General features: G+C 51.8%; 2 protein-coding genes across 6 annotated transcripts in view; one reads left to right on the forward strand and one right to left on the reverse strand.

Moving 5' to 3' along the window:
- Positions 1 to 2,176, forward strand: part of CCNI (cyclin I) — a 34,839-nt gene extending 32,663 nt beyond the window's left edge. For both annotated transcript variants that reach the window (XM_038759208.1, XM_038759207.1), the window contains one exon: positions 609 to 2,176. In XM_038759208.1, the coding sequence (XP_038615136.1) occupies positions 609 to 1,055 (447 nt within the window). In that variant the 3' untranslated portion in view covers positions 1,056 to 2,176. The remainder of the gene's footprint in view (positions 1 to 608) is intronic.
- Positions 2,177 to 9,550: 7,374 nt separating this feature from the next.
- SEPTIN11 (septin 11) overlaps positions 9,551 to 14,500 on the reverse strand; it is a 76,812-nt gene continuing 71,862 nt past the window's right edge. Inside the window, exons 10-11 of one of the 4 annotated variants that reach the window (XM_038759203.1) lie at positions 12,530 to 12,600; positions 9,551 to 11,206 (exon numbers count right to left, since the gene is read on the reverse strand). In XM_038759203.1, coding sequence (XP_038615131.1) covers positions 12,579 to 12,600 — 22 coding nt within the window. In that variant the 3' untranslated portion in view covers positions 9,551 to 11,206; positions 12,530 to 12,578. Of the gene's footprint in view, positions 11,207 to 11,950; positions 12,604 to 14,500 lie in introns of those variants that run through there. The other 3 variants (XM_038759201.1, XM_038759202.1, XM_038759205.1) reach the window with 3 other exon arrangements.

Here is a 14,500-nt window from a genome sequence, read left to right on the forward strand (position 1 = left end):
AGGCGGAGCCGGAATTAGAACCCATGACCTTCTGTCTTCCAGGCTCGTGCTCTGTCCACTAAGCCATACTGCTTCTATGGCCTAAGAGAAGCATGGCCAAGAGAAGCAGCGTGGCTCAGTGGAAAGAGCCTGGGCTTTGGAGTCAGAGGTCATGAGTTCGAATCCCAGCTCTGCCACATGTCTGTTGTGTGACCTTGGGCAAGTCACTTAACTTCTCTGAGCCTCAGTTATCTCATTTGTAAAATGGGGATTAAGACTGTGAGCCCCACGTGGGACAACTTAATCACCTTGTATCCCCCCCAGCGCTTAGAACAGTGCTCTGCACACAGTAAGCGCTTAACAAATGCCATTATTTTTTTTCTACTGAGCTCAAAGCAATCGCCAGAGCAGGTAGTGCCTGGTCTCTGCCCCTTGGGTCGTCTAGTCTGGTCTAGTTGGACAGCAGGGACTCCAGCTGGCAGGAACACTACCAGCAGTCCAAGTGGGTTAACCGGAGGGCGGGGGAGTTTCAATAGCGGGTGGGGACGGGGCTGGGCTCCCACCTCTGTGGCGTCATGATGCCGCGGCTGTTGCCGAGAGTCCAACGTGGTGTTTGTGTTCTGATCCAGATGGACAGCTCCCAGCTGATTCACTGCCGGGAGCTCGTGGCCCATCACCTTGTCGCTCCGCAGTCTTCCCTGCCTCTCAACTCCGTGTACGTCTACCGTCCCCTCAAGCAGACCCTGGTGACCCGTGACCAAGGAGTGTTCCCATCCCACCCCTCCTCGGTCACGGGACCAGATTTCTCCAAGGACAACAGCAGACCAGAAGTGCCGCCCAGAGGTGCGGCGGCGGGGCCCTGCCAGCGGCTCGCCAAGCACGCCTCCGCGAAACGCAAAGTGGAAGAGATGGAAGTGGACGACTTCTACGACGGCATCAAGCGGCTCTACAACGAGGAGAGCGCGCAGGAAGTCCTGGCTCTGGAAAACGTGGGCTCCGGGTGCGGCGGCGACGTAGCCAGGCAGGAGGGCCGGGCCTCCCCTTGTCCACCCCTGCAGCCCGTTCCCGTCATGTAGCTCCGGCGACTTGCCCTGAGCGCGGCCGCCGAGAGCTACCGCGGAAGCGGGCCAAGGTGCGGAAGGGCACGTACCTCGTCAGGCTGAACTGAAGGGAGCCAGAAAAACCCGAAGTCTTCTCGTGCGGCTAATTATAAACCAACCGTTATTTAAGCACTTAAAACCCATCAAAAAAAAAAAAATCATAAAAAGTTATAAAAGACCCAAAAAGAAAGAAAAAAGTAGCTTCCTTTTTTTGCCCCCACCTCTAGTGTCCTCCCTTCCACCGTTTTCTTCTCTAATGTAAACTGGTCTCTGTGTCAGTTCACATATACTCTTCGCTAGTAAGCCAGTCCCAGCCTCTTTCTCCTGCTCGCTCTTCCTTTAACTCTTAACCAGCCCCATGCATGCTTCCCCCAGTCCGACCTTCAGTAAGGAGATTTGAAACCCCGCCAAATCGTTCAACCAAAGTGAGACGAGCGTTGACTGCAGGCTTTCAAATTACACTGAATCTGAAAAAGGCCGTTGTCAACTGCCCCGCGAGAGGTGGGTGTGCGATGCACAGGCTGTAGAAAAGGCGTTCAACCCACTGCACCTCCAGCTAATGTGTCTGGGCCCATGTGGAAAGCCGGAAAATCCACTTGGGATCTCTGGAACTAAATTAGTATTTTGATTTTTGTGATCAAGGTGAAACACGATCAGGTGTTTAAGGCACTGCCAATTTTGATTTCTTGAAGTATTTTTGGTGTTTATATGAAAATCTGGCAGTTAACTACTTGGGGACGCACAGCGTGCTTCAGAAAATTGAAGGGTTTTTTTTGCAACTAATCATGATTTCCACGTGTATTACAATCGGGATGAGCCACTGCTGGTTTAGCTGTCAGGACAGCTCATTTTGCGTCTTGCATATGTGCAATTGTCAGTCACAGGAACCCAAAGTTGCGCTTTACCCTGGTAAACCCTAAAAGCTTGTCCTTTTTCTTCTCCCCCTCACCCACCCACCCACCCACCAGTGTCTGCCATTTCTTCTCAAGACCTCTCTGGAAACCTGAGCTCTCTCCACAGTCTGAGGAAGGTATCGCATGGAGCCACTGTACTAATGGAAGCCTTCTGGTAGCAATAAAAAAAAAAGTTGTCCTTGACTTTGGATCAGATTTTTTTTTTCACTTGATAAAAACAGTTTTGCTCCTGTAGTCTTGTTGCTGCCTCCGGAGCTGTTTAACAAAACCGTTTAACAGAGTTCTAGTCATAAGGGCTGTTGGGGGCAGTTTGAAGCCAAGCAGAAAAAAATAGCCTTGACCTTGAGGAGCCGGGTGTCCGAAGGGACTGAGGGGGAATAGAAAGTAAGGGAATAAGGAAAGTAAGGAAATAAGCCTGCCGTTCGGAGAAGGGTGACCTTGAAGGAGATGGGAAAGTGATCTGGGAGGATGTTCACGCAACGGGGAATGGTGGGCCAGGAGTGTTACGACCAGACCTCCTACTACCAAGTATCCGAAGTAAACTTCCTTAGCTGTTGAAAAATCTCTCCCTTTCAGAATATTCAGGAACGTCAGATAGTATGACATAGTGATCATTTTTATCCTGACATCAGTGATGTCTTCAAATGTTCATTCAATCGTATTTATTGAGCTCTTACTGCGTGCAGAGCACTGTACTAAGCGCTTGGAAAGTGCAGTTCAGCAATACAGAGAGACAGTCCCTATCCAACAACGGGCTCACAGTCTAGAAAGGGGGAGACAGACGACGTGAAGGACAGCAGAGTGGTCATTAAAGTGTTTCCTTCCAGTTGCCCGGAATGGGCAGTTGAAACCGTGCTAGAATATCCCCCCAGTCCTGTGATAACTTACTTTTATTTTTTTTTAAAGCGTTTGGTGGGGAAGCAGCGTGGCTCATTGGAAAGAGCCCGGGCTTTGGAGTCAGAGGTCGTGGGTTCAAATCCCGGCTCCACCCATTGTCAGCTGTGTGACTTTAGGCAAGTCACTTCACTTCTCTGGGCCTCAGTTACCTCATCTGTAAAATGGGGATGAAGACTGTGAGCCCCCCGTGGGACAACCTGATCACCTTGTAACCTCCCCAGCACTTAGAACAGTGCTTTGCACTCAGTAAGCAATTCTAGACTGTGAGCCCACTGTTGGGTAGGGACCGTCTCTATATGTTGCCAACTTGTACTTCCCAAGCGCTTAGTACAGTGCTCTGCACACAGTAAGCGCTCAATAAATACGACTGAATGAATAAATGCCATTATTATTATTGTCAGAGGCCTTTTGAAAAAATCTGAATATCTTTTATCCCCATGCTCACTGATCCCTTTAGTGAGGTCCAATTTCCCTTTATAGAAACAGTTGGGCCTTTCTCCTCAGCGTTATGCCTAAGAGCTCACCGATTGTGGATACATAAATGAAAGTACAAATCAACTACTTCAGCAATTTGGTGACTACAATTTGATCCACTGCTTGCTACAAGACATTGATGTGGGAGCCTCTTGTTTTCTTCCCCGAAAGGCCAAGCATGTGAATTCCTTGAGCTTGTTGCCTAGGTGCTGTTCAACCCTCATGAGCTTTTATTTTATTTTATTTTTTAAATGGCATTTAAGCACTTCCTATGATTGAGGTACTGTAGGAAGAGCTGGGGTAAACACAGACTAATCAGGTTGGGCATGGTTCGTGTCCCACAGGGGCTCACCGTTTTAATCCCTATTTTATAGATGAAGTAACTGAGAATTTAAGTGACTTGCCCATGGTCACAGCAGGCACCGGGCCGAGGTGGGATTAGAACTACCATGCTTAGAACAGTGCTTGGCACATAGTAAGCATTTAACAAATACCATAATAATAACTTAGATCATCTAACTCAGGGCTGTGCTCTTTCCACCAGGTTAGGCTGCTTCTGTTGGTCATAGTAATGGCTTAAATTAAGCTCAAACACCGTATTGAACCGTGGGGAGAGATGGGAGGACACTGAGGCAGCACCTGGCCCACAGAAGAAAAAAAATCCACAAAATAGCAGTGAGCAGCCCTCCGACCTCCCACTGCTGATAATAATTGTGGTACGTATGAAGCGCTTACCGTGAGCCAGGCACTGTACTTCGGGTTGGGGGTAGATAAAAGCAAACCAGATTGGATACGGTCCCCTGTCCCACAGAGGGCTTACAGTCTCCCCTTGTATCTACCCCAGCGCTTAGAACAGTGCTTTGCAGATAGTAAGTGCTTAATAAATGCCATCATCATCATCCCCACTGTACAGAAGCACCAAGACAAGGGATAGAGTGGGGATTAAAACCCTCGACCTTCTGACTCTGAGGCCCCTGCTCTATCCACTACACCATACTGCCCTAGGAAGGGGCTTCTTCATCCAAACCGAATGATTTTCCGGTTCCAAATGGTGCCAGGACAGCTCCTGCCCGCCTCGTGCTCCTGCAGGGAGTGCGTGGGGTGCACTGGACTTCTCCCCAGCAGGAGCAGATGGGGAAGGAGGGGACTACCCTGTCTCGGACGTGGGAGCCCCCAAAGCAGCTAGCATTGCCATCCCTTTCAAGGTTGTCTTGAAATAACTCCCTGGCCACCTCACCTCCTGTTGGCCCCTGACCTGTTGCTCCAAATGGACTTTCCTGACCTCATTCAGTGAGCTTTCCCTGTTTGAAAGGACGGCTGAGACTCAACTGATTGGCCTTTTTCCCAGCGCGTAGCACAGTGGGTGTCTGATCGATACCATAATTGATCATGACATTCCCTCTGGTGAGTACTTCCCTGACAGCAATCAATGTGTTTATTGAGCGCTTTAGCAAGTTTCCAGGCCTGTTTGGCCCTGGAGCCTGGGGCAGACTAGGTTGGGGCCGCCCAGAGGTCAGGCTTACCCATGGGGGGCTTCCTCTGGTCTTCCTGGGCCTCCTGCTCCCAACCCTCCTCCCCATAGCACCTGTATATATGTTTGTACAGATTTATTAATCAATCGTATTTATTGAGCACTTACTGTGTGCAGAGCACTGTACTAAGCGCTTGGGAAGTACAAGTTGGCAACATATAGAGACAGTCCCTACCCAACAGTGGGCTCACAGTCTAAACTAGTGGGCTCACAGTCAATTTTACTTGTACATATTTACCATTCTATTTATTTTGTTAATGATGTGCACTTAGCTTTAATTCTTTTTGTTCTGACGACTTGACACCTGTCCACTTGTTTTGTTTTGTTGTCTGTCTCCCCCTTCTAGACTGTGAGCCCGTTGTTGATTAGGGACCGTCTCTGTATGTTGCCAACTTGTACTTCCCAAGCGCTTAGTACAGTGCTTTGCACACAGTAAGCGCTCAATAAATACGATTGAAGGAATGAATGAGTATTGCAGAGTTAGTAGGACATTTTCCTTGCCCACAAGCAGTTTACAGTCTAACTAACCAGGCAGGCTTTCTGTTTAGTTTCCTGGGTGCTTCCACATGCCCTCCCTCTTCATATCCATTCAGTCGTATTTATTGAGTGCTTACTGTGTGCAGAGCACTGTACTAAGCGCTTTGCTCTCCCTTCCTTTAAAGGCTTACTGAAGGTACTTCTCCTCCAAGAGGACTTCTCTGCCTCAGCCCTCTTCCTTTTCTTCAACTCCCTTCTGCCTCATCCTGACCTGCTCCCTTGCTCCACTTATTTAGCGAGAAGCAGCGTGGCTCAGTGGAAAGAGTCCGGGCTTTGGAGTCAGTGGTCATGGGTTCAAATCCCAGCTCTGCCACTTGTCAGCTATGTGACTTTGGGCAAGTCACTTAACTTCCCTGGGCCTCAGTTACCTCATCTGTAAAATGGGGATGAAGACTGTGAGCCCCCCGTGGGACAACTTGATCACCCTGTAACCTCCCCAGTGCTTAGAACAGTGCTTTGCTCATAGTAAGCACTTAATAAATGCCATTATTATTATTATTCAGCAGTGCTCTGCACACAGTAAGCACTCAATAAATACAATTGAATGAATGAATTCAGCCCCACAGCACTTAGGTACATATCCGTGATTTATTTATTCTCATGTCTGTCTCCCCCTCTAGACGGTAAGCTCGTTGTGGGTAGGGAATGCATTGTTATACTGTACTCTCCCAAGTGTTTAGCACAGTGCTCTGCATACTCTCCCAAGTGCTTAGTAGAGTGTTCTGCACACAGTAAGTGCTCAGTAAATACAATTAACTGACTGACTGACTTGGTTCTGGGTTCTTATTTGGTTCCTTGCACTGCAGTCCTGTGCCAGATTACTTGGATTTCAGTTTTCTCGTTCAGTGACCCGAGTCGTGTGCCCTGGGCTGTCTGGTCCCTAGACATGGGGCCTGTGTTGCCCCCAGGGATGACTGAGAAGACTGAGCCCCCTTTTTCCCCCTCCTTCCCCTCCCCATATCACTTGTATATATATATTTGTACAGATTTATTACTCTATTTTACTTGTACATATTTACTCTTCTATTTATTTTGTTCCAACGATGTGCATAGAGCTTTAATTCTATTTGTTCTGATGATTTTGACACCCATTTACATGTTTTGTTTTGTTGTCTGTCTCCCCCTTCTAGACTGTGAGCCTGTTGTTGGGTAATAATAATAATGGTATTTGTTAAGCACTTACTATGTGCGAAGCACTGTTCTAAGCTCTGGGTGGGGCGGGGGGGGGGAATACAAAGAGATCAAGTTGTCCCACGTGGGGCTCACAGTCTTAATCCCCATTTTTTACAGATGAGGGAACTGAGGCACAGAGAAGTTAAGTGGCTTGCCCAAGGTCACACAGCTAAGTGGTGCTTTGCACATAGTAAGCACTTCTAGGCTGTGAGCCCACTGTTGGGTAGGGACCGTCTCTATACGTTGCCAACTTGTACTTCCCAAGCGCTTAGTACAGTGCTCTGCACACAGTAAGCGCTCAATCTTCCCAAGCGCTTAGTACAGTGCTCTGCACACAGTAAGCGCTCAATAAATACGATTGAACGAATGGTGGAGCTGGGATTCGGACCCATGACCTCTGACTCCGTGCTCTTTCCACTGAGCCACGCTGTTTCTCTAGGGACGGTAGGGACCAGTCTCTATATGGTGCCAACTTGTACTTCCCAAGCGCTTAGTACAGTGCTCTGCCCACAGTAAGTGCTTTATAAATATAATTGAATGAGTGAATGAAAGGAGGTAGGGGGAGGAGGCTGGAAGGCCGGAGAGGAAGCGGGGATGGGAGACCGAATTGGGAAGAGAAAGCACACTGGGCTGAGGGGGGAGTTAAAAATAGTTCCCCTCTCACCCTTCCCACGCAGGGTCAGGTCAGCAAGGGGGACACCTGCTTCCTGTTTCTGAAAACAGGGCCCAAGTTCCACTCCCTGCAACCTCCTCAGAGCAGGAAGTGGCTTTCAAACAGAAGAACATTCAGTTCTGGGGCGTCTATTCCGGGCCCCGGGTCCGGAGAACACCTGCCCAGCCCATTCCAAACCTCAGCCAGAATTGGCTAATGAAGGAACGGCATTTCCCTGCGGGGCCCTCTCGAGCCCCATCACGGCATCCAAAGCCCCCAGAACAGACCCCCTAAAAGGAGGGGGCCACCGATGAGCTGCTTTGCCACCCCAGAGATAACAGCCCCGCGCACTCTGCAGGTAATGATGATGGTTGTCGAGCGCTTACTCTGTGTCAAGCACTGTTCTAAGCCCTAATTACAAGCCGTCCCTGTCCCGCAAGGGGCTCACAGTAACACGGTGTAACCCAGTGATGTCCGGCGGGACCTGTTGCGGAAATCTGCGGGGTCCAAAGCGTTTCTCCGAGGACACTCCTGCCCCTCTCCCTCATGCCCAGAGCCAGTGTGTTCCCCTCCCAGGTACCTGGAAACACAAGCACTGGCTCAGTGGAAAGAGCACGGGCTTTGGAGTCAGAGGTCATGGGTTCAAATCCTCGCTCCGCCAACTGTCAGCTGTGTGACTTTGGGCGAGTCACTTAACTTTTCTGGGCCTCAGTTACCTCATCTGTAAAATGGGGATTAAAACTGTGAGCCTTTGTGGGACAACCCCCCCAGCACTTAGAACAGTGCTTTGCACTTAGTAAGCGCTTAACAAATACCAGTATTTTTTTAAAAAGAGCACTGCTTTTGAACTCTGGGGCAGGAACGGAAATGGGCCGAGGCTGGGGCTTAAAATGAAAATACGTGACATAAAGGCATCCAGGGCTGTATTCGTACTGGGCAAGGGACAGACCAGGGAACAGATCAGACTGGAAAATAAAATTGACATAAAACTGGATTAGGGACCGCCGCCATCCCACTCCCATCTTTCTTGGGTCCAGAGCCCACCGGCCCCTGACTCCTCCGCGGGCGGAGGCTCGCGGTCTTCCTCGCATAGCCATGTTGAAGAGCCTGAGTTTGGAAATCCTCCTCTGGGGAAGGAATTTGCTGGTGGACGACTCCCCCAAATCCACTGTCTTAGTGTCCCAAAGGAAAGGGCCTGGCGGCGGGTGATTCTTGCTGAAAGGTGTGGCGAGGCAGAGCATTTCACACATCACAACTGTCACAAGAGAATCAAGCCGATCCCTGGCTTCGTAGCAGCCCCTGATAGAGAATGAGAGTGGGATGGCGGTAGCAACGGACATCGGCGTGGTCATTGATGATCTGAAGGAGGTGGATGTTGTTTCTGCTTGCAGCCTAACTTCTCGTTCCCACCCTGGCAGCCTGCCCCCCTGAAGACATACGAGGAACAGGTGGTTCAAAACCTGCCGCAGTGGGATGTAAATAATAATAATAATTACAGTGTTTGTTAAGCGCTTACTATGTGCCAAGCACTGTTCCAAGTGTTTGGCTGCTCGAAGGTGCCCCACCGACATTGTCTCTGTCCGGCCCCTAATGGAAAAGGGAAAAACCTGGTGTCCCCTCTCTCTCCGATGACCGTCCTTGTCCCTCCTGGACAGCAGGCTGGCCCTCGTGGTCCTGTCCGTGACTCCGTGCACGTACGTCCCATCCGGACGGTAGACTGTTCTCCGTGGCCTTGTCCGTGATTCTGCCCTTCCACCTGGACAGCAGGCTGGTCTCCGTGGCCCTTTCCACATTCCACCCGGGCAGGCAGGCTGGTCTCCGTGGCCTTTAGACAGCAGAGAAGTCCCACAGCAACTGGTGCAGGTGGAATATCTAGGCTCTGTCTGCAGAGAAGACCAAACCTTCCTTCTCCGGACACTTAGCACCTAGTGACTCCATCCTCACCATTCCTGCCCACTGGGGCCTGTCCTGGGGGAAAGAGAAGGGCTTTTTCCTGGGTATCATTCATTTCTTGAACTCTTCCAAGTGCTTAGTACAGTGCTTGGCACATGGTAAGCACTCAATAAATACCTTTCATTGATTCTTCTGATAACTCTATAGAAGGTCCAACTGCCTGTTTACTCGTTTTGATGTCTGTCTCCCCCCTTCTAGACCATTGAGCCCATTGTTGGGCAGGGATGGTCTCTATTTGTTCCTGAATTGTACTTTCCAAGCACTTACTACAGTGCTCTGCACACAATAAGCGCTCAATAAATACGATTGAATGAATGCTCTGCACACAGTAAGCACTTAATACAAATGAATGAATGAACTCCAGCTGAGGAAAGGGTGGGGGGGAAGATCCCAGACCCCACCCCCGCCCTGCCCAGCACGAATTAAAGCACAGTCAATACCAGTTACCCCCAGTAAGGACAGAAGGGTAGTAGTGGTCAAGCTACTCAACAGGGACAAATTTGCTTTTTTAGAAAGTGAAGCAGATCCTTAAATAAATGAGGTTTATCCAGAGGAAGGGTCTGGGCTGGGGAATGGGGGGGTGGCGGGAGGGAAGGGGGCGGAGAAGTGAGCCCGTGGGAGGAGGGAGAAAGGGGAGGGAAGGAGGAGGAACAGAGGGCCTGAATGATACTCACTGGTGGGCAGAGCAGGCTGGAATGGGGACCTAAGGGGGTGAATGAAGATTCAGAGTCCAGTCTGGTTCTGCCCTGGGAGCTTTGATCCCTAGGCCACCAGGCCCTGTCCCAGCTGGACCCTTGGATGGGTTGGAATGTCCCTGCTGTGCTCTACAAAGGGGAGCCAGGGCGGGTTTGGGACTGCTCTCAACAGCAGGCCCCTTGCTCTTTCTCCCAAGGGCGAAAGAGACGGAGATTGGCGGAAACTGAGTCTGTTGCAGCTGGACACTTGGAAATAGAGCTGAGAAGCCACCCTAGAGCCCTTTTCATCTAGCAGAGGTGACCACAGTGGAATCCGTTCCCACAGGAAGCCAGAAACATCAGCAAGGGGTCCAGAAGGAAGAACCCCTGGACAAAGGGTCCATGGTGGAAGGCGAGGGAGTGGGTCAAGGGTAGAGAGGGGTTAGGGGTGTTGGCTGATCCATTTCTAATCACGATAAAGACCTAGTTCCTCTTAGCCATCTGGTTCCCCCATTGGAGATAGAGTACTGGGCTGGACAGGCTGTCCCGCTAAGTCGCCGCACACAGAAAGAGTTCCAGGTCCTTCCCTGGAAACCTGCCATGATACCGCTACATAAAGTTGGGTACAATGTTCCAGGCTGGGATATCTCCCAGCCTGTGAGCAGCAGCCCAAACCACGGAGGCGATCATTCCAAACCCACGAGGTGAGGCCCAGCTCTCCAGTCAGATGCCGCCCCCAACCCGAACAGAGCTCCGACTCATTCTCCTCCTCTTCTCCGCAAACCACTGGCATCCTGGTGCCTGGGAGCCCCGGTGCAGACGTGCCAGACCTTGCCAGCCAGGGCCGCTCCTCCAGCCCCTCCTGGACCCGGGTTCATCCCCCGGAGAGTAAAAGCAAGGTAAAGAAGACATTCTCTCCGCATCTCGGTCCATGCGGCGTGAACCGAGTGACCAAAAGCCAGCGGGAAACAGAACCGGTCTTCTGGCCCGAGCGGGCTGCCGTCGAAGCTGCTCGTGGGCCAGGGCCTAGAGGAGTATCGACTGGCTCCACAGTCTGGGCGAGTCTTGTTTACCAGTCACCAAGCAGTGTCCCCCTGTCCCGCGCTCTGCTCCCTCAGACTGCTGCGGAGGGTGGGGTGGCGGGGGCGAGCAGACAGACCCTCCGGCCCGCGGCCCGTGGTCTAAAGGGGAAGGAGTCAGTGCCGGCTGGGAGGGCAGGCTCCCCGAATAGGTCTATTTACAACTGCTGCTGCTCCTTTAGGTGCTACTGTCCGCTAGGAGAGAGAAGGGCTGGCCCACGGGAGGATTACAGAAAGAAGAAGCTACAGAAGAGAAGAGAGAGAAATTCAGGTTCAATTTCGTTTGGGGAAAAAGACACAAAAAAGGGGGGGGAAAAACACCCTGGCTTCCTTAGGTTGGGAGGGAGAAAGAAACTCCCGGTCGGAAGCCTTGTCATGCCAGGCTAGAGCGTTGAGCCGGGGTGGGGGGCTGCGGGGAGGCAGAGCTTCTCTCAAGCTTGGGGGGCATACCTGGGGAGCGGGGGGAAAGCAGAGTGGGGTGGGATGCTGCGAAGCCTCTTTTTGGAGAAGTTTCGGGAGAACACCCGCCAAGATGTACCGATACAGTTTGTTGAGGCACGAAAGCAGGGAAAACCCAACCCCCCTTTTCCAGCATCAGCACAAAGAGACGAGGAAGCACCCAGCACGATGAGCACGGAAGCCACACAGCACACACAAAACGCAAGGCTTTGGGTAAAAGTATATTTCCCCGCTTTACACGCCGGCACAGTTGATAAACACACAGTTGGCCCTCCCCCGCCGCCCCGATTCCAACACTGGGGCGGGCAAGGCTTGACGTGGGGTGGGGGGGGAAGGGAACACAGGCCTTGATATATTTCCTCTAGTCTCACACGTGACGAGTGTCTAACAGGCAGACGCAAACACGGAGAACGATACCGCATCGATGAGGTTACACAAGTTAAGTGTCTTTCCGCGGGCCGGTGACCACGGCTAACAGCTACGGTTTAAGGCAATGAGCACATTTTAAAAAAATACGTATAAAACACATTAATCCTACTGCTGCTCACAGCTTTATTTTCAGTTCATTTAAAAAAAAAAAAATACAACCATCATCCCCTTCATCTCGATCGTGGCCGTAGCCCTGAGGTTCCAGATCCACCAGATGAGCAATGCAACACACACACACACATACGCACACATTGCGCACACGTCCCACTCTCTCAGACGTGAACAACGGGACAACCTGAAACACCGGACAACGGCAGGGGGTGGGATGGACAGACAGAGGCGGCGTGATTTGGGGCGGGCAGTCAGGCAGGTCGCTGCCCCTGGGCCGTCGTGGATGTGGAAGGTTTTTAAGTTGGCAGGACGAGGCGGAGGGGCCCAGGCTACAAGGAGAGGCCACATGGCATCCAGAGGCACTGGCTTGGAAGCCCTCCTTTCTCGGGGGGTGGGAAGAGAGACCAGCTGGCAGGGAGGGCACTGGGATGAGCCCCTTTCTGGATGCCCACCGGGCACCAAGGAGGGTTTTCGGTCTGCTGCCTCCCCCACGGAAGGGCCTGCACACAACCCCCTAAAACCCTCGCAGGGCAGACGAGTCAGAAAGGCCCTTCCCACCATACTTACATGTGGGAGAAAGCACATCCCAAACTAGAGAGGAAGGGAGGCACACCGTTTACTCCGTGCAGAGCCAAGGACTACTGTGGAAAGAGGCACAGACAGAGACAGAAAAGAGAAAAAAAGAGCGGCGGGAACAAGCGAAACGGTGGCGGGGTGGGTAGGGCGTCCCGTAGAGGAAGTTAGAAGCGCGAGCTTTCCCTCTGAGCTGTGGGTCATTCCCAGGGTCTCCGATCCTCCGGGGGTGAGGGCGCCTACCCCAGAGAGCCCTTGGGGACGCGGGGAACAACGGCACGGTCAGTTGGCACGGCTACCGCATGGTGAGTTGGCATAGCTAGATTGGTTAGTAGGCAGGAGAGAGGCCAGAGAAACTGGAATTCACCCAAGCGCACCCTCACACACGGGCTCACAAGTGTGTACGCATACAGTCGCAAGCACAAACACACACTCGCAAACGCTCACACCCCACGCCCCCAGCTCCGACTGGGGTTGGATGGAGCCCTGGGCTGGGAAGCGCGTTTAACCGAGGCCCGCGAATCCTCTGGGTGCAGCTGGGTTTTCTTGAAGCAGTATGGATAGAGCACAGGCTTGGGAGTCAGGTCATGGGTTCTAATCCCGTCCCCACCAACTGTCTGCTGGGTGGCCTTGGATAAGTCACTTCACTTCTCTGGGCCTCAGTTACCTCATCTGTAAAATGGGGATTGAGACCTTGAGCCCCCCTGTGGGACAGGGACTGTGTCCAACATGATTTGCTTGTACCCACCCCAGCGCTTAGTACGGTGCCTGGCACATAGTAAGCGCTTAACAAATGCCACAATTACTGAAGTTGGGTGGGCAGCTGCTAGGGGGTGGGTGCCTTCTCCTGGTATTGCCACCCTTTCTCGGTTCCCTGGGGCTTTTAAAAGACTTCCTGGAGCGGTCGCCCTAACTGCCTCTGCTGACTCGGTCTCCCCAACTCCTCACCCCCTTCCCCATCTGATCCCTGCACCCAGAAGAGGGCAGGTAGGGAAGCACAGTGGTGGGGGGGACCAATGCAAAGTCTAGACTGTAAGCTCATTGTAGGCAGGGAATGTGTCTGTTTATTGCTCTGATTGTATTCACCCAAGCACTTAATCCAGTGCTCTGCACACGGTAAGCGCTCAATAAATACAATTGACTGACATTTCTTGAGGAAAGGATTGGGTGGCAAAGCTCAGGCGGTTGGGTTGAGGGAGCTGGAAGAGCCTCGGAACAGACAGAGAAACCCAGGCGGGGGCCAAAAAAAGAGAGGTTCCATCCAGAAGCGGGCTCAACATAATAATAATAATAATAATGGCATTTATTAAGCGCTTACTATGTGCAAAGCACTGTTCTAAGCGCTGGGGAGGATACAAGGTGATCAGGTTGTTCCACGCGGGGTTCACAATCTTAATCCCTATTTTACAGATGAGGTAACTGAGGCACAGAAAAGTGAAGTGACTTACCCAAAGTCACCCAGCTGACAAGTGGCGGAGCCGGAATTTGAACCCACGACCTCTGACTCCCAAGCTCCTGCTCTTTCCACTGAACCACGCTGCTTCTCATGGGGTGGGTCCCTCCCGGGCCCGGAGGATAAATAAGGCCCTGGCGCTTCCATCCTCTGCCCGCTGGGATCCTGTACGGATCAATCAATCAATCAATCGTATTTATTGAGCGCTTACTGTGTGCAGAGCACTGTACTAAGCGCTTGGGAAGTACAAGTTGGCAACCTATAGAGACGGTCCCTACCCAACAGTGGGCTCACAGTCTAGAAGATGGGACAGGATGGGAGAGGGCAGGAGGGGAGGGAGGTAGCGTCCTCCTGCCCTCTCCCGTCGTGAGCTCAAGTGGGAGGGGAGAGGGACATTCTTGCACTTGGCAGTGAGCCAAGGTCCAGCCATGACAGTATGGGCAGAGAAAAGTTCATTTTAGCTGCTCCCCTGTCCCCACACAGGTTCCCTGTCTCGGACCAAGCCTGCCTTC

The sequence above is a fragment of the Tachyglossus aculeatus genome, chromosome 17 (assembly GCF_015852505.1).
Source record: "Tachyglossus aculeatus isolate mTacAcu1 chromosome 17, mTacAcu1.pri, whole genome shotgun sequence".
In the NCBI taxonomy this organism is placed as follows: domain Eukaryota; kingdom Metazoa; phylum Chordata; class Mammalia; order Monotremata; family Tachyglossidae; genus Tachyglossus; species Tachyglossus aculeatus.